Consider the following 27,301-nt stretch of genomic DNA (forward strand, 5'->3'; position numbering starts at 1 on the left):
AAAAATAAAATTTGAAATAGGCCTGCTGCTCGAAAACTGGACGCTCAATTTTGCCGGCGTCCGGTTTCCGTACCCGTGGCTGTCAGCGGGCTCGAGAACCGACACTGGCAAAATTGAGCGTCGGCTGTCAAACCCGCTGACAGCTGCCGCTCCTGTCCAAAAAGAGGCGCTAGGGACGCGCTAGTGTCCCTAGCGCCTCTTTTTACCGCCGGCCCTAATTTAAATAAATTAAAATACTGTATCGCGCGCACAGGAGAGTGGCCTGTCCGCACGCCGGGAAGCTTGCCCGCTTTCCCGTGATTTTACTGTATCAGCCCGTTAGTTAGCAGGCCCTGGTCTTGGGGAAATGCTCTTCTCCTAGATATTTGCCTAGTACTAAACTATAAGAAGTTTAGAAAGGCTGTTAAATCATGGCTCTTTACCAATACTGTTAACCAGTATTTGGTTATATGGAGCAGGGTTGGCTTGCTGTTTTGGTTTGTACTATCAATGGTTTTGTTTTGTCTTTTCCTTTTGTTAGGTTTGATTTACTGAGATTTTGTTTGAGCTGGTTGATTTTGTATGCGTTTTATTACTGTAAACCACTTGGATACTTTTTTTTTTACAGGCAGTATATTAAGATTAAATAAATAAAAAGGATACAGTGGATAGATCCTGCAAGAGTAGAATTATCTTTAACAGGTCTAAGGTTGGAATTTTCAATAGTGTGAATTCTGATCTGAAGTAGCTGCTGACAGAGTTTGGATCGAAGAACAATGATCTTTTATTAGGTCCATTATCCTCATCACCAAAGAGATTATCTGATGTACATGGTACATAGAGCTCTGATGTCTTCAATGAAACCAACTTTCTGGCCTCTTACAATAGCTGAAATTCTTAAGACAGTATCATGTCAGAAGCACTTCATTAAGAAATGGTATAAAGAGGTTTTCAGAGTCGGTGGGAAGCTGAGAGGAGATAATTCTCAATGAGATGTGGCACATATATTGTACCATATGTAACTGGTGAGCTGATAGTAACATAGTAACATTTAATGATGGCAGAAAAGGACCAAATGGTCCATCCAGTCTGCCCAGCAAGTTTCTTATGTAGGTCATCCACAGGTTTCTTTTAAGAGTAGTCTGTGCAGTTACCTCCAATCCCCCACACAAGACTGTACTTTCTGCTTCTGGTATAATTTTTTATTTGCTGATAATATTGTGACAGAAGTTTGCCATATCCTTGACAGTTCACTTCACCTTCCACTGCCTCGGGTAGAAACTTAGTTTATAAGCTCTCTGGGGATAGAGAAATACCTATGATACCTGACTGCAATCCATTTGAAGGGTTGACCAGTTACTAAAGACGGAATTAAAAAAATTAAAGAAAAAAAAGTCTTCCCTAAGTTCTGTCTTTTAGCAGTGTGAAATGGTTGGAAGCTGCCATTACACTGAAAAAACGCTTGGCAGGTCATAATTTCAGGTAGAGCCGTGCTTCTTGGTGGCTCAAGGGAAGGACTGGATGACAATTCCATGGACTTGACTTCAGAGTGGTAAGACTGATTCATAAGGCAAGTGAGAATCATCCCAGGAGTCAGACAGGACAATTGAAGGATCCTCCAAAGTTGGCTTATGCTTTGAAGAAATGGAGCTTTGTGATTTGGCAACTGGTACTTTTTGTCTACTTTGAAAATTGGGAATGAAAGTTTTGGATTCCAACTGATTAGTAAAGATTCCAAATGAGAAATTACTACTTATCTGATAATTTCCTTTTCTTTAGTATAGACAGCTGGATCTAGAACAAGTGGGCTTTGCACCTCTACCAGCAGATGGAGACGAAGCAAAGCCTATATTACAGTATATATACCGCTGGAGTGACATCAGCCTGCCAGTATTCTCTGCAAAAGCCAATTGTGAACAGACTAACAAAACTTGATTATTAACAGAAAACCATTCCAGCACTCAGTCAACAGGAAACACTGAGCTCAGACAAAGAATGTGTTAACATTAGTCTAGGGTCTGGATTAATACTTACCAGTAACCCCTGGAAACGCAGTCACGCAGGAGCAAAAAAGCACAACCCGTTGGCAGCCAAGGGCGGGAAGGTGGATCCATCTGTCTACACTAAAGAAAAGGAAATTATCAGGTAAGTAGTAATTTCTCATTTCTTAGCATTTAGACAGGTGGATCCAGAACAAGTGGGATGTACCAAAGCTACTCCCGCACAGGGCAGGAGACTTCCCATGGTCCAGTCAAAGCCACACATGCAAAGACTGTGTCCTCCGGGGCCTGCACATCCAGACAATATCTGGAAAAGGTGTGTAAAGAACGATGAAGTCACACCTCAGCAAATGACAATGGGAGACAAGAATCTAACCTCTGCCCATGACGCTGCTTGAGCAGTAGTGGAATGAGCTCTAAACTGACTATGCAATGGCTGCTCGGCATCCACATACGTGGCTGTGACCACCTACTTAATTCAGGGAGCTATTGTAGCCCTGTTTACTTCCACTGTGGATGACAAACAGGCAATCTGTTTTCCTGGAAACAGATACCTCACGATATGTCTCTTGATATCCAAGGGCCGCAACAGGTGATATTCCTCCGCATCTCTCCCCCCATCCAGTGACGGCAGGGAAATGGACTGATTTAAGTGAAAATCTGAGACCATGTTTATTAGAACAGGAAGGAACAGTACGCAGCTGTAGCATCCCCGGAATCACTCGAAGGAGTAGCTCCCAGCAAGACAAAGCCTGCAGCTTGGATACTCTAAGGGCAGAACAAATTGCCACTGTTCTCAAGGTTAGTAATTGCAAGGAAATGTTACGCATCGGTCAAAAAGAAATCCAAACCAGTTTTTTTTTTTTTTGAATTCTTTATTTATCATTTTCCAATTACAAAAGCTGAACATTTTTGGAAGTTCAAGAAACAGAGTTAAACAATCCACAACTCTAAAGAAAAGAAAAGGCCTAAACAGGCTTTTAGGAATATGTCCTCAAATAACCATAAATCAATAATTTCTATTGAGGCTCCCCGAAATTTAAAGAGAGTAATTCATAATCAGAATATATAAACAAATAGAAAACAGGCACGCTTACAACGAATCATTTTCATTTTCTCATACAATGGGCGTAGATGTAGCTGGTTTCCTCGCATCTATAAAAGTCCTTAATTGTTCTGAAGAAAAAAAAATAAAGATTTCTCCCCCTCTCTTTAGCACGCACTTACAAGGAAATTTAAGCATACAGGAAAAACCTAGTTCAAGAACCTCCTGACGAAGGGCTAAAAAACCCCTACATCTAAGATTGTGTAGATGCGGCCAGGTCAGGGTAAATCTTAACATTTGCATTCAAATATGAAATAGGAAAATTTCTGAAATACTTTTTCATTACACATTGTAAATCTGATAGGGAAATGAAAGATACCAGGAGCGTTGCTCTTTCTAATACTTCTATAGCTGAATTCTCAATTATTTCAGTGAGGTTCCCCTGCCAATTTTGACCGGTAGTTGTTACTGCTGACTTAGGGAGGAAATAACATTTATTAATCAATGGTAATTCTTCTTGAGTAAATCCCAAGATTTCCTCCATAAATTTTTTCAAAGTGGTATAAGGGGTCTCCCCGATAACTCTGGGAAAATTCAATATATGCAAATTTAATTGCCTAGATTTATTTTCAAGTGTCTCAATCCTTTTCACCAGCATTTCTCTATCTCTGACCGTGGCTGTTTTAAAGTCCAAAGTCCCAGCGTCTTTCTCTTCTAATTGAGCAACTTTAACAGACAAAGCACTTATTTGATTTTGCATTTGTGAATTAGATATTGTATTCTGTTGGATTGAATGCTCCATTTTAACATTTAAAGTGTTTAAGGCAGAACTTACTCCAGCCATCATGTCCCACAGTACTGCAAGAGTGACTACTTGAGGCCTCTCGGGGACCACCAAAGGCACAAATTCGGGGGGTCCCCCACTGGGAATTGGCAGCAATCTTCCCGTGGGTTCAGCCCCTACTGTACCTGGATCCAGCCTGGTCCCTGTTGCTCCACCGCTACTCCGAGGTTCCCCGTTTCTGCTTGTCCAGCTTCACCCGAAGCCGCGGGCATCGATGTTCCGTCTGCACTTGGCCCGGAAGAGGTCCCCTCGGATAGCGGTCCGGGCTGCAACTCCTCCCCGATCCTCTGAGTCGGTGCTTGCCTTAGATCGGGACTCAGGGATAGCTCCTCCGCCGGCACAGGCGACGCTCTCTCCTCGCCTGGCACATCGGGATCCTCACTCCCTGGAACTTTCGTTGTAGACTTGAGGAAATTCGTGATTTCACGCTGAACCGCCACTGAAGGTGAGGAAACTACTGGGAAAACTCGTATTTTCCCTTTCCTTTTAGCTGGCATTTTCAAAAAGAAGATAAATCGACGAAGCTCTGAGACCACTGCTTCCTCCATCTCTCAGCGTGCCACCATCTTGGGAGATCCAAACCAGTTTAAGATTCTTTAAGGGCACTGGTAACCGCAAGGGAGGACGAAGATGTTTCACTCCTTTCAAGAAACAGGCTAGATCTGGATGAACCGACAAGGGTCCACCGTTCAGGGTCCCCTGAAACAGGCAAGAGCTGCTACCTGTACCTTTAAGGAATGACGGGCCAACCCTTTATTCAATCCATCCTGCAAAAATTCCAAAATGAGTGGGATCTTAACCAAACGAGGAACAACCCCTTGATCTTCACACCAAGTCCCAATTACTTGTCAAAACCCGCACATAGGCTAATGAAGTGGAGAACTTTCTTGCTTGCAGCAAGGTGGCAATCACTGCAGGAGAATATCTACACCTCAGCAAGCAAGCCCTCTCAAGGGCCATACTGTAAGACAAAGTCAAATTGGATCTTAATGAAAAACAGGCCCCTGCTGCAGCAGATCCCTGTACGCCTGAAGTCGAAAGGGGAAGTCCACTAGAAGCCTTCACATATCTGCATACCATGGTCTCCTGGGCTAATCTGGTGCCACCAGAATCATCATCCCCCTGTGACTCTCGATCAGTTCATCCCAGATGAGTACAGAATCGGTCTCCGGCTGTGGGGGGAGAGGGCATATCCCATCACTGCCGCGCTTTGCTTCCTGCATCCGCTTGCCTTTCAGCTACCTTTTACAGCTAAGTCCACACTGGCTGAAAACCAGCTACTGGACCAAGGCACTCATCTGAGGAATGGATCCAATATAACACTTCAAGAATTCTCAACTGAGGGAGGGACCATTTGCTATCACCACAGAGGAGCGGGGCGAATTAAATTCTATCCTTTTTTCACCTTCTAAAAACTGTAAGCATTAGCAATCCCCAGAATGCAGATGCACGTCCATCTGCTGGAGACGGAGAATACTGGCGGGCTGATGTCTCTGCAGGGGTACATATACTGTTATGTCAGCTTTGCTCTGTCTCTATCTGTTGGTAGAGGTGCATAACCCACTTGTCTGGATCCACCTGCATAAATGCTAAGAAATAGGGATATTTTTCAAATATTTATGGATGAAAATCCAGCCACATTTTTTGAATAAAGGAGAGGAGCATGAATAGGAGGAGGAATTGGTACTGATAAGATATCTGATTCTGGTGCTAGAACTGGTAGTGTCTTTTGCATCTAATAGAAAGAGATACTCTGCCTTCATTGGAGGATCTCTGCACTGAGAAGAGTGTTGTACCATTATAATGTCCAAAAGGGGTTGTGCCAAAGAATCTGATCACAGAGATGGAATGGTATGGAGACATCTGGTGCTGAGGTTTTACTAATGGATGGCCCCCTCATAGCTTCAACACTGGAGTTGGATGGTACCAATACATTCCACGCTGCAGCTTCTTCGGCACAGGATTTGAGTCAATGCTTAAGTGCTTCAGTGCCAAAGAGGATTTGTTTACTTTTGCGTCATGAGTGAGACAGGAGAGTTGTAGCACCATTTTTGAGAGGACTCTGACCTCCTAGGTTTAAGTACAGGTCCCTTGGATACTTTTCTCTTCTTTTCAGGTGTCATTTATAGACAACTTAGGTAATGCTTCAGCTTTAGATCTCTATAAGATACCACCCAAGAAGACCTGCGACCACAAGTTGTATAATTAGAGACATCATAAATTAGATCAACCAGTGGTTGTGGAAATAGAGGCTGGACAATAAAGTTATATTTTGAACATTTAAAGGGTTTTTTTGTTTGTTTGTTTTTTTAATCAGACATGGAAAAGAGAAATTACACCAAATTGAACTCAATGGTTGAATGTTAAGAATGAGAGAAAAAAATAATTATTTTTACTTTTTTATTTTGGAGACTCAAAAAAAATTATTGAGAAAGTAAAGACCTGAAAAAAAGACAAGAAGCTTTCTTTTGCTTCAGTAGGAAAAAAAAATAAAAAAGACACTGAGGACATTCATGTAGCAACGACTGCGTAGGCACACCCGTGTATGCTCAGAAAGCCTTTTAGGTCTTTCTGAGCTCTGAGACAACATATTCTGAAATGGCACTGTATGGCTGATATAGTCCTACTTATCCATGGAGAAAAACCTATATATGCAAAAATACCTGTCAAGTTTACCTTTATATTATAGTACCGAGTGGTATTTGATAGGTCAATTATTAATCCAAGCTCTTCATTTTGTGCTTTAACTGCAGATATAAGGTCTTTTGGTGTGAATTTCTGGGTTGGAGTCAGTCTCTGGTTAGCCATCTATAAATGGAAGGAAACAATAAATGCTTGATTCGGTCAACAATGTTAGATTTTCATTTATATATCATCACTTCCATAATAAATCAAGGCAACTTAAATCAATACAAATATATTTTAGCAATTTAAAACACAATATACTTTAATAAAACAATACTCTTATTCCCATCCCCATCATTCACCTCACTCACTACATGTCATTTGCACATCAACTCCCTTACATTTTAATTTTTCAGGAGTATAAATTACCCCACACAACCCCAAATTTTTTCTTGAACCAGGCTGTGTGACTGTTTTAGTTAGCAATATCTCCATAAAGATCACAGAAAAAAATGAGCACCAAAATCAGCAGTCACTGCAATCACATTAAACTTTTGAAACATAAATTACGACTGAAGAATCACCTCTACATTTTATTTATTTATTTTATTTTTGGTTTTTATATACCGAATGTTCCTGTATAATATACATATCACACCGGTTTACATGGAAAAAACTGTCGCCTCGTTGGAGGTTTACATTGAAACAGTTAACAGTTATCGATTATTTGCTGAACAATTAACAAGAACATGAAGATGCAAGGAGGAACTTAGTGTAACTTACATAGAACAATAAGAACATGATTATTTACATTTCAATAATGAACTCTTAGCAAACATTTCAATAATGAACTCTTAGCAAACAAAATTAAATCATAAAAAGTACTGATAATTTTTCTCATCTTTAAAACGAAGTCTTTTACAAATAAAAAGGAAGAATTTGGGACTCCATACTCAGCTGCTGTGAGGCTCTGCTAGTTAGCTGGATAAACTTATCTGAATATTCAGTGGTGCAGCCATGCTACTGAATATATCCAGCTATCAAAGTTTGTCACACAAGTTTATCTGGCTAACTTTAGGACAGCTCTATGAGATGACCGGAGTTAGCAGGATTATTTATCCAGCTAATTCAGCTCCTCCCTGGAACGCCTCTGGATCCCTCCTGGAATATCCCTCACTTATACGTCCAAATTATAGCTGACAAATAAGATATCTGGTTAGAATTTAGCCAGATAAACAGCCACATTTTCATTTAGCTGGATAACTTCTTAATTACCAGATTAAATGCATTTGAATTTTTTTTTCCTTCTCATCCCACCAGACCAATCCAGAGTGCATGGGATGTACTCAAGCCCCACTTACCCAGGGAGGAAGCCAGACATATTTGTTTTCAAGATGCTTGCCCCAAATAAGACAGCCTCTCTAGCCTATTCATCTAACTGGTAATACTTGGAGAAGGCATGCAAGGAAGCTATGCTGTCTCCTTGCTAATATCCTCTGGTGAAACCAAATGCAGCTACATCCACAAAGTCGCATGACTCCTTGTTGTATGTTCCTTAAGATTTTCAGGCACCTGTAAATCTCTAGAAGAGTGGTTCCCAACTTGTGGTCTGCCAGACTATAACAGGGGGTCTGCAAGAAGTGAACTGTGAGAGGAGAGGAGAAAGCCTTGTCTATGCTGCAAAAGAAAGTTGACAAGCTGCCGCAAACCCCATCCTATGGTAGCAGTGACAGAAGAGGCCCAACAGGCCTTAGCACATCCCATCCTACCAGCAACCACAAAAAAGAGGCTTGAAGGCCGCCAGTGCACCCCATCTCGCCAGTGGCCGAGAAAGAAGAGATCTAACAGGCTGCGGCATATCCCATCAGCTGGTGACCACGAAAAAAAGAGGCCTGGTGGCCAAGAAAGAAAAGGCCTAACAATCCACCAGTGTATCACATCCCGCTGGGGGCCAAGAAAGAAGAGGCCTGATGGGATTCTAGCACATCCCATCCTGCCAGTGGCCAAAAAAGAAGAGAACCGAAATGCCCCTGGTGCACCCCATCCTGCTGGCAGCCTGAGTGAGGAGGAGACCGTGTAATCCTCCATCCCCTCGCAGACTCAAGGAAAATAGTGAGGACATGTGTGCTTGTGTGAAAGTATGTCTGAAGAGGGAGCATATGTATGTATGTGAGAATGTGTGTATATTTATTTATTTAACATTTTTTATATACCAAGGTTCTAGAGATAAAATCACTAAGCACTTCGGTTTACAGACAACAGTTGAAATGACTGACGAGAGTCTTACAAAGAACAGGAGATAAGAACTGGGATATAAACAATTAAATTCATAATGATTTAAAATCCTTAAGTAACAGAGTTAGTATAAATTGGTAGTCAATACATGTAACAGGTGATTAAATGAGACTAGAATATTATGAGATTAAGTCTATGGTTGTGCAACATATATATGTGTGACTATGTGTGTATGAGAGAGACAGAGCATTTGTGTATGAGAAAGAAGAGTCCCGACAGGCCACTAGCCCAAAAAGAAGAGGCCTGATAAGGCAACTGTGCACCCCATCCTGCCAGAAGCTTGAGTGGTGAGGAGACCATGCGATCCTTTCTCCCCTGTAGACTCTAGTTAAAGAGAGTGAGAGCATGTATGTATGTGTGTGTGAGAGCATGTGCGTATGAGACAGTATGGGTATGAGAGCGAGTATGTGTGCATGTGTGAGCATGTGTATGCCTGTGTGTATGAGCGGGAGTGTGTGTGTGTAAAAACATGTGTGTTTGAGAGAGAAGGAACGTGTGGGAGTGAGAGCCTGTATATGTGTGAGAAAGCTTTTGAGAGTGAAAGCCTGTGTGTGAGAGAGAGTGTGTGTAAGTAAGTGTGAATGAGAGTGCAAGTAAGTGAATTATCTGTGAGAATAAATATATTGTAGAATGTGTGCATATGATAGAGAGAAGAGAAAGTTTGTGTGCCCTGCCACACCCCACTAATCTAAGACATCTCATCTCAGGGTGACTGGAAATCAAAAGTTCCCAAGTGTGGACTATTAGTTTTAATTATTATTGTTTGTGTCTGCCATTTTGAAATATTTTGTGTTTAGTAAATATTAATCTTGTAATGTTAAATCATTGGATATTATTGAAATATTTATTGTTTATTAGTATGTTTTACTGTTATGACTGATGCTTTATATTTCTTAATGGTATTTGATGTTTTATGAGGAATGGTGAGATTTCTATTTTTCCACTGTTGCACTGCATACAGAGTCTGGCTTCTTGCAGTTTCCAGTTAAGTTTTTGTCTATTTTCTAGTCTCTTTATTCTGTATTTGGTGAGGGTCTGTCTTTGTTCTAAAGCAGCCTTACTTGTGCTGACTTGTGCTGTGATTAGCTTTTTAGGCCTTTTTGTAAAATTTTCAGTTTTGCCTTTTCATAAGTAAGGTTTTTTGAGTCTGGCAGTTAGGGTGTTATGGTACGGCAGGTTTACAATAGCTTCTGAATACATTTTTAGCAGGATTTTGTATTATACTTGAGGGTGTTTGTGTTGCGGTTACTGAGGCGACACCAGAATTTGATTATTATTTTATTTCATGGTATGTGATAAACGAATATGACCTTGTTCTGCACTGCACCATTTGTTGGGGGAGTTTCTGTGAACACAGGGTTTTTAAGATAGAACCTGAGGTGCAGGGTTTATACTGGGATTCTGTCCCATTCCATATTAGAATTTTTACTGACTGATGCTCTTGAATACTTTTAAAGGTAATTTTTCTAGATGGTTAAAACTGGTCAGGGGTTTCTTTCTTACTTAGAAGGTTCTTCTGTCTAAAGATGCCACTGACATGCATGCCCAGTACCTTGCGATAATGCTGTAAAATGTTTGTAGCGATGCCTCTTGCTTTATAAACAGGGGTGTCCTGTCGCTCCATGTATGAAATTTGGTAATAGACAAGTGTGGAGAGAGCTATATGAGCCCCAGCAAGATTGATTTAACAGGGTTGATTCCCTGTCACAGGTGATTTTCTTAAAAAACAAAATAATAATTAAAAAAAACAACATTTGGGGGGTTTGTGAGGGAAATATATACACAAAATCTCTCCACCTCTTCCGTTTAGTGATGTGGGTCTGTCTCAAACAAGCCTCATTCCTCCTTCCCCACCAGTCTTCACTCTCTCTCTGCTCCACAGTCCATCCTAATCAATCCCTCTCTTTCCCTCCACTAGTCCAGCCCTGTCAATCGCTCTCATTCTCTATTAGTCCATCCACGCCTGTCTGTCTCTCTTCATCCACCAGACCAGCTCTGCCAGTTGCTCTTCTTTCTCTCCACCATTCCATCTGTCAGTTTCTCTCTCTCTCTCCACTAGCCCATCCCAACTAGTCTCCTTTCACAGTCCCTTCCTCACCAGTCTCTCTCTACCAGTCCATTCCTACTAGTCTCTCTCCCTCCACCTGTCCATCCCCATCAGTCTCTCTCTCTACCTGTCCATTCCTACCAGTTTCTCTCTCTCTCCCTCCCTCCACCAGTCCACCCTGGTCAGTCTCACTCTCTCCCTCCACCAATCCATTCTTGTTAAGTCTGTCTCACCCTCCTACCCTTCCAGTCTCTCTCTCCCCTTCGTGCCACCAGTCCATTCCCTCCAATAACTCCAGATCCAGACAGACCCAGCTGGGTGGCTGCCTGTAGTTACACTAAGAACAATGCCATTCAACTTTCAGAAAGAAATTGAAAACCTGGCTTTTCGCAGAAGCCTACCGCTGAAGGATCTCCTCAACCATCACTGACTCTCACTCCCCCACCCCTCCCCAATCCCTTCCCCCCACCCAACCTCACCCTTTCCTTCTCCCTCTGGACATACCAGGCTAATAACTGCCTAGGATAAACCTATGTTTTTGTATCTTACAGTTTTTGTTGATTTATATATTTATCTCTCTCTAATTGTTTCTTAGTTTAAACTCTGTACTGTCTTCCATTGCCCAGGTTTTATGCTCCCTGTTTAATGTAACTTTACTTTCTACCTTGATGTTAATTGGTTTCCCCTCAGTTACATTGTAAACCGGTACGATAAGACCTAGTCTTGAGCATCGGTATAGGAAAAGAAATTAAATAAAAATAAATAAAATGTAAGTTAATGAATATGAGTATATTCTTGCACATTTACTGCTATGCTTTGCAATTATACGCATTCAGTTTATAAACATGTCTATATATGGCATAGAACTGCAGGTAAAAATTAAAAGAAGAATGTGGGGGTCTGTGAAAATTTTGGAGGTTGAAAAGGGGTCCATGCTCCCAAAAAGGTTAGGAACCCCTGCTCTAGAAATGTAGGCCGAACTAACAGCCTCCTTAAACCATCTGGCTATAGTGATCTTTGAAGCTGTGTTACCTTCTCTCTGAAAAAAACAAAAGAAGAGTCTACAGACCCCAAAAAATATATAACAGAAAATAGATGGGGACTAAATCATGAACCATAAGTGTATTTACACTTGAATCAAATGATATTTATACTAACACATTGGACTGTTGCCTTGTTTTTATATGCTCCTTAAAGAATCTAAAAAATATTTTTTTGAAGTTGAATGATTGATTGGTCGGAACGGTCTAAGCAATTTTGCATGACACGCTGTCAGACTTGCTGACACCTTTCTTTAATTTTTGTATAATCTGAATATAGTGCCTGATTGGTTATTTCTTTATGATTCATGATTTAGTCCTCATCTATTTTCTGTTACCTTCTCTCTGACCATTAAAAAGAACGAATTAAACACTTTCAAGTACTTGAGCAAAATTCTTCTAACATTCAAAAGGTAAAGATTCTCCAGCTTCCCTCCTTCTAAATGATGAAAGGTTCCACAGACTGATTCAAATGAAAAGATGATACCACTTGGGGCAAAAAGGAGGGAACTGTATGAACCAAAACCCCAACTTTTGAAAATTTCAGAATGGTTTTCTACACGATAGGGCCTGCAAGTCTGAGATATGCTGAATTGACAAAATAGCTACTAGAAAAGCAGCCTTTAACATTAAATCCTTAATCAACACTATTCTAAAAGGTTCAAACAGAGCTCTGTACAAGGCCTGAAGGACCAAGGTTAGAGCTCAGGAAGGACAAAGCCTTCAAAGAGGAGGCAAAGATGCTTCACATCCTTTAAAAATGAGACAGCCAAAGTCCTCCCTTAAACCTTTCCCCTATAACAAGTAATGACAGCAACCTGTACTTTCAAAGAGTTCAAAGCAAGACATGCCTGAAGTCCTAACTGCAAAATGGAAAGAATCAAAGGAACCAAACCTTTAAAAGGGGAAATGTTGGGATTACTACCTGATAATCCCCTTTTCCTTAGTGTAGACAGATGGACTCAGAACAAATGGGATAGTATCCGCGTGCTAGCAGTTGGAGACGGATCTGACGTCAGCACGGGGGCGTATATATCCCCACAGGAAGCGTAGCTATTCAGTAATCTTCCTTGCAAAAGCTGTTATAGATGTGTGTACTGACGCTTAGTTAAAAAGTGAAACAGGAGTCCCCTGACCGATTGATAGTAGCTGGAGACCGCCAGCATTCCCAACCGGAAGGCGTGGACACCTGGTAAAGTGTACGCTCTTATGGAAACAGATGACATGGCTTACCTGGAACCGGTGATACCCATGTACGCAGGCAGCTGGGCGGGATGCTGAGTCCATCTGTCTACACTAAGGAAAAGGGGATTATCAGGTAGTAATCCCAACATTTCCTGGCGTGTAGCCAGATGGACTCAGAACAAATGGGATGTAAAAAAGCTTTACTCCCAGCCTGGGCGGGAGGCTGCCTGAGGCCCATGTAGTACTGCCCTCGCAAATGCCGAGTCCTCCCTGGCCTGGACATCCAGACGATAGAACCTGGAGAAGGTATGGAGGGAGGACCATGTCGCCGCTTTACAGATTTCCGCAGGCGATAGCATCCTGGATTCTGCCCAAGATGCTGCTTGTGCTCTGGTAGAATGAGCCTTGACTTGTAGAGGCGGAGACTTCCCAGCCTCTACGTACGCTGCTCTGACAACTTCTTTAATCCAGCGGGCGATGGTGGGCCGCGAGGCCGCTTCACCTTGCTTCTTCCCGCTGTACAGGACGAACAGATGGTCAGTCTTTCGTAGGTCTTGTGTAAGTTCCAAATATCTGGGCAGCAATCTGCCAATGTCGAGATGGCGCAATAAACGCCCTTCTTCAGATTTCTGCAGACCCGCCGTGGTAGGCAAGGATATGGTTTGATTAAGATGAAACTGTGAAACCACTTTAGGTAGAAAGGAGGGAACCGTACGAAGATGGATAGCTTCTGGAGTGATTCTGAGAAAGGGATCACGGCAGGACAATGCTTGTAGCTCTGAGATGCGGCGGGCTGAACATACAGCCAGCAAGAATACCATCTTCAAGGTGAGAGAACGAAGAGACAGGCCCCGAAGGGATCTGAAGGTGGATCCCGCGAGGAAATCCAAAACAAGGTTGAGGTTCCACAAAGGTACAGGCCACTTCAGTGGCGGACGAATATGCTTGACTCCCTGCAGGAAGCGAGAAACATCCTGGTGCTTGGCGATGGTCTTGCCCTCCCTCCTGGGACCATAGCAAGACAGCGCAACCACCTGAACCTAGATGAAGCTGAGGGAGAGACCCTTCTGAAGTCCATCCTGCAGGAAATCCAACACAATAGGGATTGTGGTTGCATGTGGATTGGTGCTGTGAGTGTTGCACCATGCTTCAAATACTCTCCAGATCCGGATGTATGTGAGGGATGTGGAAAACTTGCGAGCTCGGAGGAGGGTATCAATCATGGGCTCCGAGTAACCCCTCTTCTTTAATCTAGCCCTCTCAAGGGCCATACCGTAAGAGAGAATTGAGCCGGATCCTCGTGAAGAATGGGACCTTGATGTAGAAGGTCCCGGAGAGGAGGCAGGGGAAGGGGCTCCCCTGCCAGTAGTCTTCTCATGTCCGCGTACCAGGGTCTTCTTGGCCAGTCTGGCGCCACTAGAAGGACTAGGCCCCGGTGTCCCTGAATCTTGCGGATGACAGCGCCTAGCAGAGGCCACGGAGGAAAGGCGTACAGTAGGGTCCCTGGAGGCCATGGCTGAACCAGGGCATCGATTCCGTGTGAGCACGGGTCGTGCTTGCGGCTGAAGTATCTGGGTACTTGAGCGTTGGACTTGTCCGCCAGTAAATCCATGTCCGGAATCCCCCAATGATCCACAATCATCCGGAAGGCCGTGGGTGAGAGTTGCCACTCTCCTGGATTTAGGCTTTCCCTGCTGAGGAAGTCTGCCGTGGTATTGTCCTTCCCGGCAATGTGGACGGCGGAGATGGCCTGAAGATTCACCTCTGCCCAAGTCATCAGAGGGGCGATTTCCAGAGATACCTGTCGGCTTCTGGTTCCGCCCTGACGGTTGATGTACGCCACCGTGGTGGCGTTGTCGGACATCACTCTGACTGCTCTGTTCTTCAGTCTGTGAGCAAATCGAAGGCATGCCAATCGAACTGCCCGGGCCTATAGACGGTTGATGTTCCACGCTGACTCTTCTCTGTTCCACCGTCCTTGTGCGGTGAGTTCTTCGCAGTGTGCGCCCCAGCCGCTCAGGCTGGCATCTGCGGTGAGCAAGATCCACGTGGGTGAGGACATCTTCGATCCCCTGTTCATGTGGTTGGACTGCAACCACCACCGTAACTGGGTCCGCACTCGGGCTGGTAGAGGTAGGTGCGTGGAGTAGGTCCGTAGACGGGGGCTCCAGCGAGAGAGCAGGGCATGTTGTAGAGGTCTCATATGGGCCCTCGCCCAAGGTACCACTTCCAGGGTGGATGCCATGAGACCCAGAACCTGCAGATAATCCCAGGCTGTGGGTCGACTGGCTCCCATCAAATACTGGACACGCTGCTGAAGTTTCAACGTTCTCTTGGTTGGGAGACTGACCGTGTCTGCCCAGGTGTCGAACTGTACTCCCAGGTATTCCAGTGACTGGGAAGGCTGTAGGCAGCTCTTGCTGAGGTTGATAACCCAGCCCAGGCTTTCCAGAAGGGCTATCACTCTGTCGGTGGTCCGAAGGCTCTCCTCTTGAGACTTCGCCCTGATCAGCCAGTCGTCTAGGTAGGGATGGACCAGAATTCCTTCCCGCCTGAGCGCCGCCGCTACTACTACTACTACCACCTTGGTGAATGTCCGTGGCGACGTCGCCAACCCAAAGGGCAGAGCCCGAAACTGGAAGTGGCGGCCTAGAACCTTGAAGCGTAGGTAGTGCTGATGATCCGGATGGATCGGGATATGCAGGTACGCCTCTGACAGGTCTAATGCCGTGAGGAATTCTCCTGGCTGTACTGCGGCCTTGACGGAGCGTAGAGTTTCCATGCGAAACCTCGGGACCCGTAAGTATTGATTGACTGACTTGAGGTTCAGGACAGGCCGAAAGGTACCCCCTCCTTTCTTGGGTACCATGAAATAGATGGAATAATGACCAGAATTCACTTCCCAGGCAGGTACTGGGATGATGGCTTTCAAGGACAGGAGCCTCGTCAGGGTAGCTTCCAATGCTGCCTTCTTGTGTATGGGACACGAAGATTCCACAAACTTGTCCGGAGGGAGATGATGAAAGTCCAGATAATATCCCTCCCGGATAACGGCGAGAACCCACTGGTCCGATGTAATCTCGACCCATCTGGGGTAGAAGAGGGTCAACCTGCCCCCTATGGTTCCGTCCCCCAGATGAATCGGCGGATTCTCATTGGGAGGCGTGGCCGGGACCCGCGCCCGCTCCCCTCTTGCGCTGCTTGGTCCGAAAGGACTGATTCCTGGCCGGAGGACGTGGTGCTTGGTAGCGACCCCTGTAAGGAACGAAACGCTGGGAACTCCTGCCCCTGGAGGGCCTTGGAAAAGCGCGCTGGGCCCCTTTGGAACCGATCTTCCGGCAATCTGGGCACTGGAGAGGCGCCCCATGCACTGGCCAGTTTATCAAGGTCGCTGCCAAATAGAAAAGAGCCCTTAAAGGGTAATCTGGTAAGGCGTGTTTTAGAAGGCGCATCAGCCGACCATCTTCGGATCCAGAGCTGCCTCCTGGCGGCTACGGAGGATGAAATCCCTTTAGCTGTTGTCCGGACCAGGTCCGATGCCGCATCTGTCAGGAACAAAAGAGCGGATTCCATGTCCGCCGCTGGAGCGTTGTTTCTAACCTGTGACAAACAGGCACGCGTCACCACCGTGCAGCAGGTGGCGATCCGCAAAGATAAAGCTGCCACCTCAAAGGCCTGACGCAGAATGGCATCCAGTCGCCGATCATGCGGCTCCCTGAAGGCCGTCCCCCCTTCAACCGGAATGGTAGTGCGCTTGACCACAGCGCTAATCAAGGCGTCCACCTGAGGGCACGCTAGCAGGTCCTGGATAGCCGGTGCCAATGGGTACATGCTCTTCAGAGCCCGACCCCCTTTGAAGGCAGCTGCTGGTGCCGCCCATTCTAAATCGATCAGTTGTTGCGCTGCCTGTAAGAATGGAAAATGGCGGGCCGTAGGACGAAGACCTTCCAGCAGGGGGTTCTGCGCAGAGGGTACCGAAGCGCTGGGACCTGTAATATCCAATTCTGCCAGACACTGAGACACCAGGTTGGAGAGATCCTCCTTAGGGAAGAACCGCCTCATGGTTCAATATGGCTCAGTCCCTGGAGGGAGGTCCCCCTCGTCCGGGAGTTCGGACTCGTCCTGTGAGACCTCCTGGTCTGACTGATCTGGACTATCCATCGGAGGGAAGTCCCGCTCGCGATAAGGTCGTGATGGTCCAGGAACCGGATCCGCAAGAGCTGCTACTGCAGCAGCCGCCGCGGGCGCAGCCACCGCAGGAACTACAGGAACAGCAGGAACCGCAGGGCCTGGATGGGCAGCCGTTTGCATCTGTACAAAAGCGTGAATTCCCTTAAAGAGATCCACCCAGGAAATGGAAGCAGCCTCTAATCGCCGGGGTACAAGCTCCCCCGGGATGCCGGATTGGTCGAGACTGCCCCCTAACTCCGGGGTAGCCCCTGGGGAACTGTCCACCAATCGTGGTTGAGACTGGTCCTGGCCCGAGGGTCGCACGGCCCCCTCACATTGGGCACACAGAGAATCTGGCTCATCCCTGCGCGTGGCCCTAAGGTGGCATGCAGAGCAGAGGCCAAGGGCTGAAATGCCTGCTGAAGACTCTGCAGTGTTCTGATCCATTGAACAATAGGCACGAAAGAACAATATGCGGCAGCAGGAGGCGCTTAATGCAACAGGCGCTCACTAATAATATGCGGCAGCAATAGGCGTTTAATACAACAGGCGCTTACTAATAATATGCGGCAGCAATAGGCGCTTAATACTACAGGCGCTCAATAATAATATGCGGCAGCAATAGGCGCTTAATACCACAGGCGCTCAAGAATAATATGCGGCAGCAATAGGCGCGTAATACCACAGGCGCTCAATAATAATATGCGGTAGTAATAGGCGCTTAATGCAACAGGCGCTCAAGAATAATATGCGGCAGGAATAGGCGCTTAATACAACAGGCGCTCAACGTGTGCACCGCAATAGGCGGCCAAGACTCCAGCGCAATGGTATGCAATAAGCACACAGCAATATGCAGTTAGCAATAGACACTCAATGGCCTTCAATAGGTATTCAGGGTATTGGGGAGGTACCCGTAATGGAGAAGGTTTTCATGGGTAATGATTCAGATGGACTGAATCAAATCACGGTGAACCTAGAAGATGTGGTAGGCCTGATTGACAAACTGAAGAGTAGTAAATCACCTGGACCGGATAGTATACACCCCAGAGTTCTGAAGGAACTAAAAAATGAAATTTCAGACCTATTAGTAAAAATTTGTAACTTATCATTACAATCATCCATTGCACCTGAAGACTGGAGGATAGCAAATGTAACCCCAATATTTAAAAAGGGCTCCAGGGGCGATCCGGGAAACTACAGACCGGTTAGCCTGACTTCAGTGCCAGGAAAAATAGTGGAAAGTGTTCTAAACATCAAAATCACAGAACATATAGAAAGACATGGTTTAATGGAACAAAGTCAGCATGGCTTTACCCAGGGCAAGTCTTGCCTCACAAATCTGCTTCACTTTTTTGAAGGAGTTAATAAACATGTGGATAAAGGTGAACCGGTAGATATAGTATACTTGGATTTTCAGAAGGCGTTTGACAAAGTTCCTCATGAGAGGCTTCTAGGAAAAGTAAAAAGTCATGGGATAGGTGGCGATGTCCTTTCGTGGATTGCAAACTGGCTAAAAGACAGGAAACAGAGAGTAGGATTAAATGGGCAATTTTCTCAGTGGAAGGGAGTGGACAGTGGAGTGCCTCAGGGATCTGTATTGGGACCCTTACTGTTCAATATATTTATAAATGATCTGGAAAGAAATACGACGAGTGAGATAATCAAATTTGCAGATGACACAAAATTGTTCAGAGTAGTTAAATCACAAGCAGATTGTGATAAATTGCAGGAAGACCTTGTGAGACTGGAAAATTGGGCATCCAAATGGCAGATGAAATTTAATGTGGATAAGTGCAAGGTGATGCATATAGAGAAAAATAACCCATGCTATAATTACACAATGTTGGGTTCCATATTAGGTGCTACAACCCAAGAAAGAGATCTAGGTGTCATAGTGGATAACACATTGAAATCGTCGGTGCAGTGTGCTGCGGCAGTCAAAAAAGCAAACAGAATGTTGGGAATTATTAGAAAAGGAATGATGAATAAAATGGAAAATGTCATAATGCCTCTGTATCGCTCCATGGTGAGACCGCACCTTGAATACTGTGTACAATTCTGGTCGCCGCATCTCAAAAAAGATATAATTGCGATGGAGAAGGTACAGAGAAGGGCTACCAAAATGATAAGGGGAATGGAACAACTCCCCTATGAGGAAAGACTAAAGAGGTTAGGACTTTTCAGCTTGGAGAAGAGACGACTGAGGGGGGATATGATAGAGGTGTTTAAAATCATGAGAGGTCTAGAACGGGTAGATGTGAATTGGTTATTTACTCTTTCGGATAGTAGAAAGACTAGGGGGCACTCCATGAAGTTAGCATGGGGCACATTTAAAACTAATCGGAGAAAGTTCTTTTTTACTCAACGCACAATTAAACTCTGGAATTTGTTGCCAGAGAATGTGGTTAGTGCAGTTAGTATAGCTGTGTTTAAAAAAGGATTGGATAAGTTCTTGGAGGAGAAGTCCATTACCTGCTATTAAGTTCACTTAGAGAATAGCCACTGCCATTAGTAATGGTTACATGGAATAGACTTAGTTTTTGGGTACTTGCCAGGTTCTTAAGGCCTGGATTGGCCACTGTTGGAAACAGGATGCTGGGCTTGATGGACCCTTGGTCTGACCCAGTATGGCATTTTCTTATGTTCTTATAGCTCTCTGCTTCAACGGCAAGGGAGAAGAAAAACCGATACTTCACGCATATCCAGCATAGCTCTCTGCTTCAACGGCAGGGGAGAAGAAAAACTGATACTTCACGCATATCCAGCATAGCTCTCTGCTTCAACAGCAGGGGAGAAGAACAACTAATACTTCACGCATATCCAGTATAGCTCTCTGCTTCAACGGCAGGGGAGAAGAAAAACAACCAATAAGGGCTGAATAACATAGTCTGGGTAAACAAATAAGTATGGGTGTAGCTTGCTTGTTGCGGCGGTTACTACCCCTAACTAATCAAGCTTGATATTTCACTTGGATGCAGCTCCATTACTGCTCTCTGCATTATTGGTGGGGGTGAAAGGGAAATAGAACCAAGGGTTGCTAAGAGCCAAGAGAAACAGATAAGTATGGGAGGAAAGAAGTGTGAAGCTTGCTGGGCAGACTGGATGGGCCAATTGGTCTTCTTCTGCTGTCATTTCTATGTTTCTATGTTTATGTTTCTATATCCAACCAAGGGAGTGGAGCCGATTTAATACCTTTTGAACCACCAGCACACAAAGGCCTTTGGACTTTGCTCGAATGAGCCAGTCGTCCAAATATGGGTGAAGCAACACCCTCTCCCGCCGGAGAGCAGCTGCCACCACCGGGGGGACAGGGACAATGGCTCCAAGATCTTCCTGCCGACAGAGGGTCTGATTCACAATCCGCTTCTTCACTGGGGAACCGCAAGGAGACACCAGAAACAAGTCTTGCAAAATCTAAAGTGTAACCTTATTCTATAATGCTTAGAACCCACTGGTCTGAGGGTTTCTTGACCCACTCCTCGTGAAACAGGTAGAGCCGTCCCCCTATCGCAGGGACTGAGGAATGGGTCGGCGCTATCTCATTGGGAGGACTTAGCGCCCAAAGAACCCTAGGAGACACTATTGCAGGCAGATCTATGCCCGCAAAAGGACTGAGTCCAAGCCTGGGATCTTGCTGAGGGCTGCCGCTATCCAAAAGAAGGAGCCCTGATCTGACGAAAACGGTGCTGACCACGAAAACAAGAACGAGAAGACTCTAAATTCCTGGGAGTCCTCAGCTTGTCTTCAGGCAGATTATAGACCTTATTGTCCCCCAAGGACTTGATGAGCTGCTCTAAGTCATCCCCAAAAAAGGAACTTTCCCTTGAAAGGAAGTGCCCCCAACTGCGACTTAGACGAGACATTTGAAGACCAGTTACGGAGCCACAAAAGCCTCCTGGCCGAAACCGCGGAGACCAAGGTTCAAAACGAGGTACGGAGGAGATCATAAAAGGCATCCGCACCATATGCGCTCAGCCTGCTCTGCTTCCGGAAGGGATAGTTCCTTAGCACTCAGAAGCTGCTGGACCATCGCAGGCTAGCTCATTGTATCAGACTACTGCAAACTGCCACCCTGACACTGAGCGCCGACACCTCAAAAATTCTCTTAAGAAGGACTTCGAGTTTCCTGTCCTGGAGATCCTTCAGAGCCGCAGAGCCTGCCACCAGAATAGTGGTACGCTTTGTGACAGCCGACACCAAAGCGTCCACTTTCGGAATCTTCAGAAACTCCAAGGACTCTTCAGGCAAAGGATAGAGCTTATCCATGGCTCTCCGACCCGCAGGCCCACCTCTGGAGTATCCCACTCCAGGAACATCAATTGCAACAGCATCGGGTGGAAAGGAAAAGTTCTAGCCGGAGTCCAAAGCCCCGACAGAATGGGGTCTACTGTGTCGAGACCCGTACACTCCGGGGTGGCCGGGATCCCCAACTCAGTCAGTACATGCGGGACCATTGGATCAAGCTCATCCCTTCGAAATAAGCGGAGCACCCACGGGTCATCACTATCCACTGGCATGGCCCTATCAGGATCCTCGTGGGCCCCCAGGTCCAGCAGATCCACAGCCGGGGGTTCCGGCGGATCCAAGTTTCCATCTCAGACCACCCTAATTCAATTGGCCTCCTGAATTTCTGACATCCTGGGGACCATCAAAGGAGGATGGTCCGACAACATTAGAAGCACAAAATCTGCAGAAAAAGGTTGCTGGCCCTTTAAGGGCCCCCCCCCAAGGGGGGTCCTCCGAATGTCAGGAGAAGTCGGCACGGAGTCCCAAGGACTCTCGGGGCTCAGATTGGGAGGGGAAAGAGGAGGAAGAAATTCCCCTCCCCCTGCAGACTGATTCTCCATGGCCAGAAAAAGTGCTCAAATGGCCGCTGTTTCTGCGCTCCGCGGAAACGGAGGAGGCTGACTCTGACCAACGGTGCGCTGCCCACCCGCACTGCAGGAGCTTGCAGATACCCTCCCCTCTGCTCCCCCCGCCACTCCTGAAGGTCCTTCCCCTCCCAGGAAGACATTTGGAGCAGATTGTCATGGGAGAGCAGCATAGCCGGCTCCCCGCAGGCCAAACAGCGGGACGCTCGCGGCATGGTACAGCAAGCGCGGCAGCGAGGGAACACTAAAATTAACCTCTGGAGCCCAGGAGACCTGAAATTGATGCAGCCGTCCGCTTTATGAGTTTTGTTTTTTTTAACACAAGGTCTCACCAGAGGAATGTGACTTCGCTGGGTGGGGGAGGGACCGGACCACTGGTATACCCCCCTACAATAAACTCACCGGGTCCAGGCACCGGGGCAATCAGGGTCACTAACCCTTAGCCCCGCCTGCAGGACCTGCCAACCCCCTGGGAGGAACCGTACTCCTACCTTATATATATATATATATTTTTAAATCCTGTTTGAACAAGAGAAGGCCAAAAAAAATAATAAAGATATTCTATATTATATATACTTTTTTTTTTTTACAAGAATAGCCTTAAAAGATCAGGACTGCAGGTTCTGCTACCTCCATCTGCTGGAGACAGAGAAATACCGAAGGATCGCAGGTGGCACACCGTACTAAGAGGGGGTGCCCTTCAAGTTTGTCTCTGTCTCCATCTGCTGGAAGGGAGGCAAAACCCAGCAGTCTGGACTGATCTGGGTACGTACAGGGAACTTTTTGAGCATGTTAGAGATTCCATGACTGTACTCTCGCGGTTCCTGCATCATTATGACATCACTTGATGCCCGGAAGGTCTCGAGACCCAAGTCTTTCCATGCTTGCATTGCTGACTGTGCACTACATACAGGTGCATCAATTCAACTCGAGCGTCAAGAGAGTGCCTCTAGTCATTTGGCCCAGCTCTTACTCAAAAACTGCTCCAGTCAAAACCAGATTGGGCTCAGTAAATGAGGACCTGACAGGAAATCATGATAACCTTGATATGAACTTCTGGTGAGCTCCTCTCGATATGATGCAGCTTAGAAGAGCAGATAGCTGCCAAAATATCCCTGCTCAGTATCATTCACCAAGAGAGATCAATGGTGATACTTTGATACCTTTGTCTGATATTCAGTATCAACATTCTCCACTACTGTAATCAGTGCAGAGGAGCCCTGTTCAGATATCAAGTTAGAGAAGCAGGAAGGCTTCTTGCTCCAGTGCCTCTTCCTGTAGGAAGACTCTCAGAAGGATGAATGCTACCTCAATGTTAATACACGCACCAGTGGTAGATGCAGCAGCTGAATCCTTCAAAGCCTACAAAAGAGGAGGGACTGACTTAAAGAACTGCCAAACAGCTCAGAAAGATATTGCTTTTACTAGCTTTTGGTCCTAGGAGACGACATCTCATAAATACCATAACCAGGGATACCTTGATCCATGCTCAGGCAGTACATACAAGTGATGTGAAGATCCTTGAAGCACATCTTTCAATTACAGTGAAGGCACTTTTTGAAGCTGCTTGCTCTTTTCTGTGACATGGTCAGAAAATAAATGGATGAAATATTTGCAGAAAAAAATATGCTGGACCACTGAGAAGGCCTCACAGAGAAGAAATTCCTCAAAGCAAAGTAGTTTTAATGAAAAGAAACAAAACTTGAAAACATTTACAAACTTGCCTAAGAAATAAAGGGGAATCACAACAGAGGATCGACCAAGATAAAAGCACTACAGAAAAGAAAAAAAATGTTGCTCTTCAAAGAGGTCTGTGTAGACATTCTATTGCAAAAACAATACTAAGGGAGACCCTTCTAATGGTAGAAATAAAGCAGGAATTCCTGCTCATGCCCAGTAAAGCTTTTGTAAGCTTTACTCAGATTTTAACTCTTAACTTATTTTTTAACTCTTATTTTTTCTTTTTCTCATTTTACAACTCTTCACCCAAGAAATTTACTCCATACTATATTATTCATTTTAATACCCAAATCATTATTTTTGTACTAATAGTGCAATACCTGTTTCTATTGCAATACCTATATACTTCTGTACTATATGGATGCTGCTTTATATAGTTTCTGCTCTTATTCTGACTTGAACTCAGTTTATTGTATAGCCCTTTACGCTGCATTTTTGTTCTATGTAAACTGATGTGATGTTCCCAACGAATGTTAGTCTATAAAAAAAAGTTAAATAAATAAATAAATGTCCTGAAACTTTCCCCTGTCCTCAGGGTCAGCTGATATTACCCATGTGTGGTTTGCTTATCTTGCTTGTGCTTAGATCAACATGAAATGTCTGTCTTTTCTAAAGATTAAAAACTTCTTGACCTTCATTTGTCCTAGAAATTATTGTAGTGCAGCTATTTTGACAATCATGTCTTCTTTTGAACAATTCTAATGTAATAATTAAACCATCTGGATACAATACACTCAAACACTATGATCAATTTTGGAATTATTTTTTTATCTGTTCAGTATAGCAGTAACATTTTTAACTGAACTTTCTTTCCTATCTGATATTTCAATCACAATTTTCTGTGGGATATAAATCAAATTTAAAAAAACAACCATAAAAAATAAGTTAAAAAAATTATGAGATTGTGTCTCCAGTGTCATTTGCTGGGTGAATGAAATGTAAATTCTTTGCAGGCTCACATAAACCATTTTTTCAAAGGCCCATTCTAAACACATAATTCTGTATTAATTTACAAGCACAAGTTCCATTTTGTAAAAAGTACTGAAATCTACACCACCCTTCCTGTATTCTATACCCCATAAACATTTAACTATTAGTATCATGTAAGCTTTTATAAATTTTAGTTTACACATACCCCTTTTAAAGGCACTTTGAAAGCAATAAATCGAGTTCCCGGGATGCGACCTCCAATTGATTTCACAGTCCTCCATCTGTTACAGGGAAGAGAAATTTAGAATTTACTAAATTTTAATGCACTTTTGAAAGACAGTATTTAAATAAGAATGCAGCTTAAAGGTCTTCAATTCAACAGATCTAATCTCTTTTGTTACGACTACCTTTATGTAAACTGGCCTGGAAGTGAGTGCTTAAACCGTGCAACTAAAATGACACAAATTTTTACTTTCAATATTTATATGTTAAAAGAATTTTTTTTGGTGACAGAGGAAGATGTTATATCAAACACAGTATATGTTTAAACAAAATTTACTGTTAAAATGAGTTGTACTGGACATATTTTCCAATGTTTAAGGACAATGTGTCCGTAAATTACAAATGAGAGGAAAGCATGTGAGTAATTACTGAATCTGAAAAATTCTAATATAGATATAAAACTACTATAAACCTAGTTTAGCAAGTCAATTCTATTATTCAGTGTATTAATTTAAATATCAAGTAGCCATCTGGGAACATTCACATTATTAAAAAGTGATTAGGAAAGTTTATCAGTTTAAAATGATTTATTTATGTAACATATTAGGGGTGAAAATTTACAGTTGCCTAAAAATTAGCATGTAGAATTAGCCTGTGTCCAGGAGCTATTCTCTGACCACAAAGAAACAAGGGACTAGAGGAAATAGAGAAAGCATGGTTGCTTACCTGAAACATGATATCTCTGAGGACAGCAGGATGTCAGTTATCACAAGAAGTGACATCATCTGATACAGCCCAGCCAGATCTTTTATTTCAAAGTTTCTATGACTTTGACTGTGCCTCAACTGAGCATGTTCAGCTTGCCATTATGTCACATTTCCATGCAAAGGCTCCTTCAGTCTTATTTCTTAGCATAAAAAAGGAGAAGCCAGCTTCATAGGCATCACTACAAGGTGGCAAATGACACCCCCATAAAACGGCTGGCCACTTGTTTTATACATTGGATCCAGCAGGAATAAACTAAATCACTGCTCGATCCAATGCAGAGAGGGAGTGCCGTCACAGTTAGCCACGCATTCATTGAAGTAATCCATTTTCCTCTCTACTTCTGCAGGAGTCATGTTTAAGCAAATGTCATCTCTTGCTGATGTGGAGTCAATCTTGCAGCTCTTACCACGAGATCAGCCCTGTGGCAGTAGGAGATGATGTTGCTTAAAATGTTACTTCTGCTGCAGCATGCCCTCGCCACAACTATGGGTGGAGATTGAAGGGGAGGGGTACACTGAATCTCCAAACATGAGGACCTGGCAGGCTGCCAGCAGAGCCCATTCTGCTGATGGCTGAAGAAAAGATAGAGGCCAGTGGAATCCATCCCACTGAAGGCTGAAGAAAGTGAAGATGCCTGGTGGCCGCCAACAGAACCCATCTCACTGATGGCCAAAGAAAAAGGCCTGAAAGGCTGCCAGCAGCACCCATCCTGCTAGGGGTCGAAGAAAAGAAAGAGGCCCACTGGTGGCTGAAGATGAGGTCCTGAAGAGAGGGGGCAGTCCTCAGAGTGAGTGAGAGAAAGGGTGTCTATAAGAAAATGTGTGCATCTGGGAGAGAGAGGGCGGGGGGGGGGGAGGAGCCAGTGTGTGTTGTCCCCTCCCATCCCCTACTAATCCATAACAATCTATGTTATGGGTATGGAGAATGGAAATTTTTTTATCCTTTAGTTTTAAATATTGCATGGTGTTTGATATATCTGCTGTTCTGAAATATTTTATTGGTGTCTGGGATATTTTGGATATTCTGTTCAACAGCTTTTTTGAAATATGTATTATTTTTATGAGTATAGTTTCAATATTATTTTATATTTCTTGATTTTATTGCTTGATGATTTATGAGGAATGGTGATATTTCTATTTTTCCATTGTTGTATTTTATACAAAGTCTGGATTGTTGCAGTTTCCAGTTCAGGTTGCACATTTCTGTTTATACTTTATGGTCAGGTTATTCTGTATTTGATGAGGGTCTATTTATATTCTGCGTGTGTGACCAAAGTGAGAGAGTCTGCTAGTGTGTGAATTCTCTAAAGTTCTGTTAAAGTTTGGCTTGTTGTGGGGTTTTCCATTGTAATATTGCAGTGCTCTTTTTTTCCTAGGTGAGATTATTGCTGTTTGAATTCTGGGAGTTAATGTTATAGTATAGCAGGTTACTGCACAAGTTCTGTGTGTCTTTTCTGCAGAGTTTTATTACTTCACAAAGTAACCAAGTCTTGCAGTGGAAGGCAATTAATTTGCTGTTACTGAAGTGACACCAGAATTTG

General features: G+C 44.3%; 1 protein-coding gene across 5 annotated transcripts in view; it reads right to left on the minus strand.

The window, feature by feature from the left end:
• LOC115095786 (eukaryotic translation initiation factor 3 subunit A-like) overlaps nucleotides 1–27,301 on the minus strand; it is a 502,216-nt gene that overhangs the window by 121,808 nt on the left and 353,107 nt on the right. For all 5 annotated transcript variants that reach the window (XM_029609944.1, XM_029609941.1, XM_029609943.1 and 2 more), the window contains 2 exons: nucleotides 24,977–25,052; nucleotides 6,545–6,676 (listed from right to left, as the gene is read on the minus strand). In XM_029609944.1, the coding sequence (XP_029465804.1) occupies nucleotides 6,545–6,676; nucleotides 24,977–25,052 (208 nt within the window). The remainder of the gene's footprint in view (nucleotides 1–6,544; nucleotides 6,677–24,976; nucleotides 25,053–27,301) is intronic.

Source organism: Rhinatrema bivittatum, chromosome 7 (assembly GCF_901001135.1).
Source record: "Rhinatrema bivittatum chromosome 7, aRhiBiv1.1, whole genome shotgun sequence".
Classification (NCBI taxonomy): Eukaryota; Metazoa; Chordata; class Amphibia; order Gymnophiona; family Rhinatrematidae; genus Rhinatrema; species Rhinatrema bivittatum.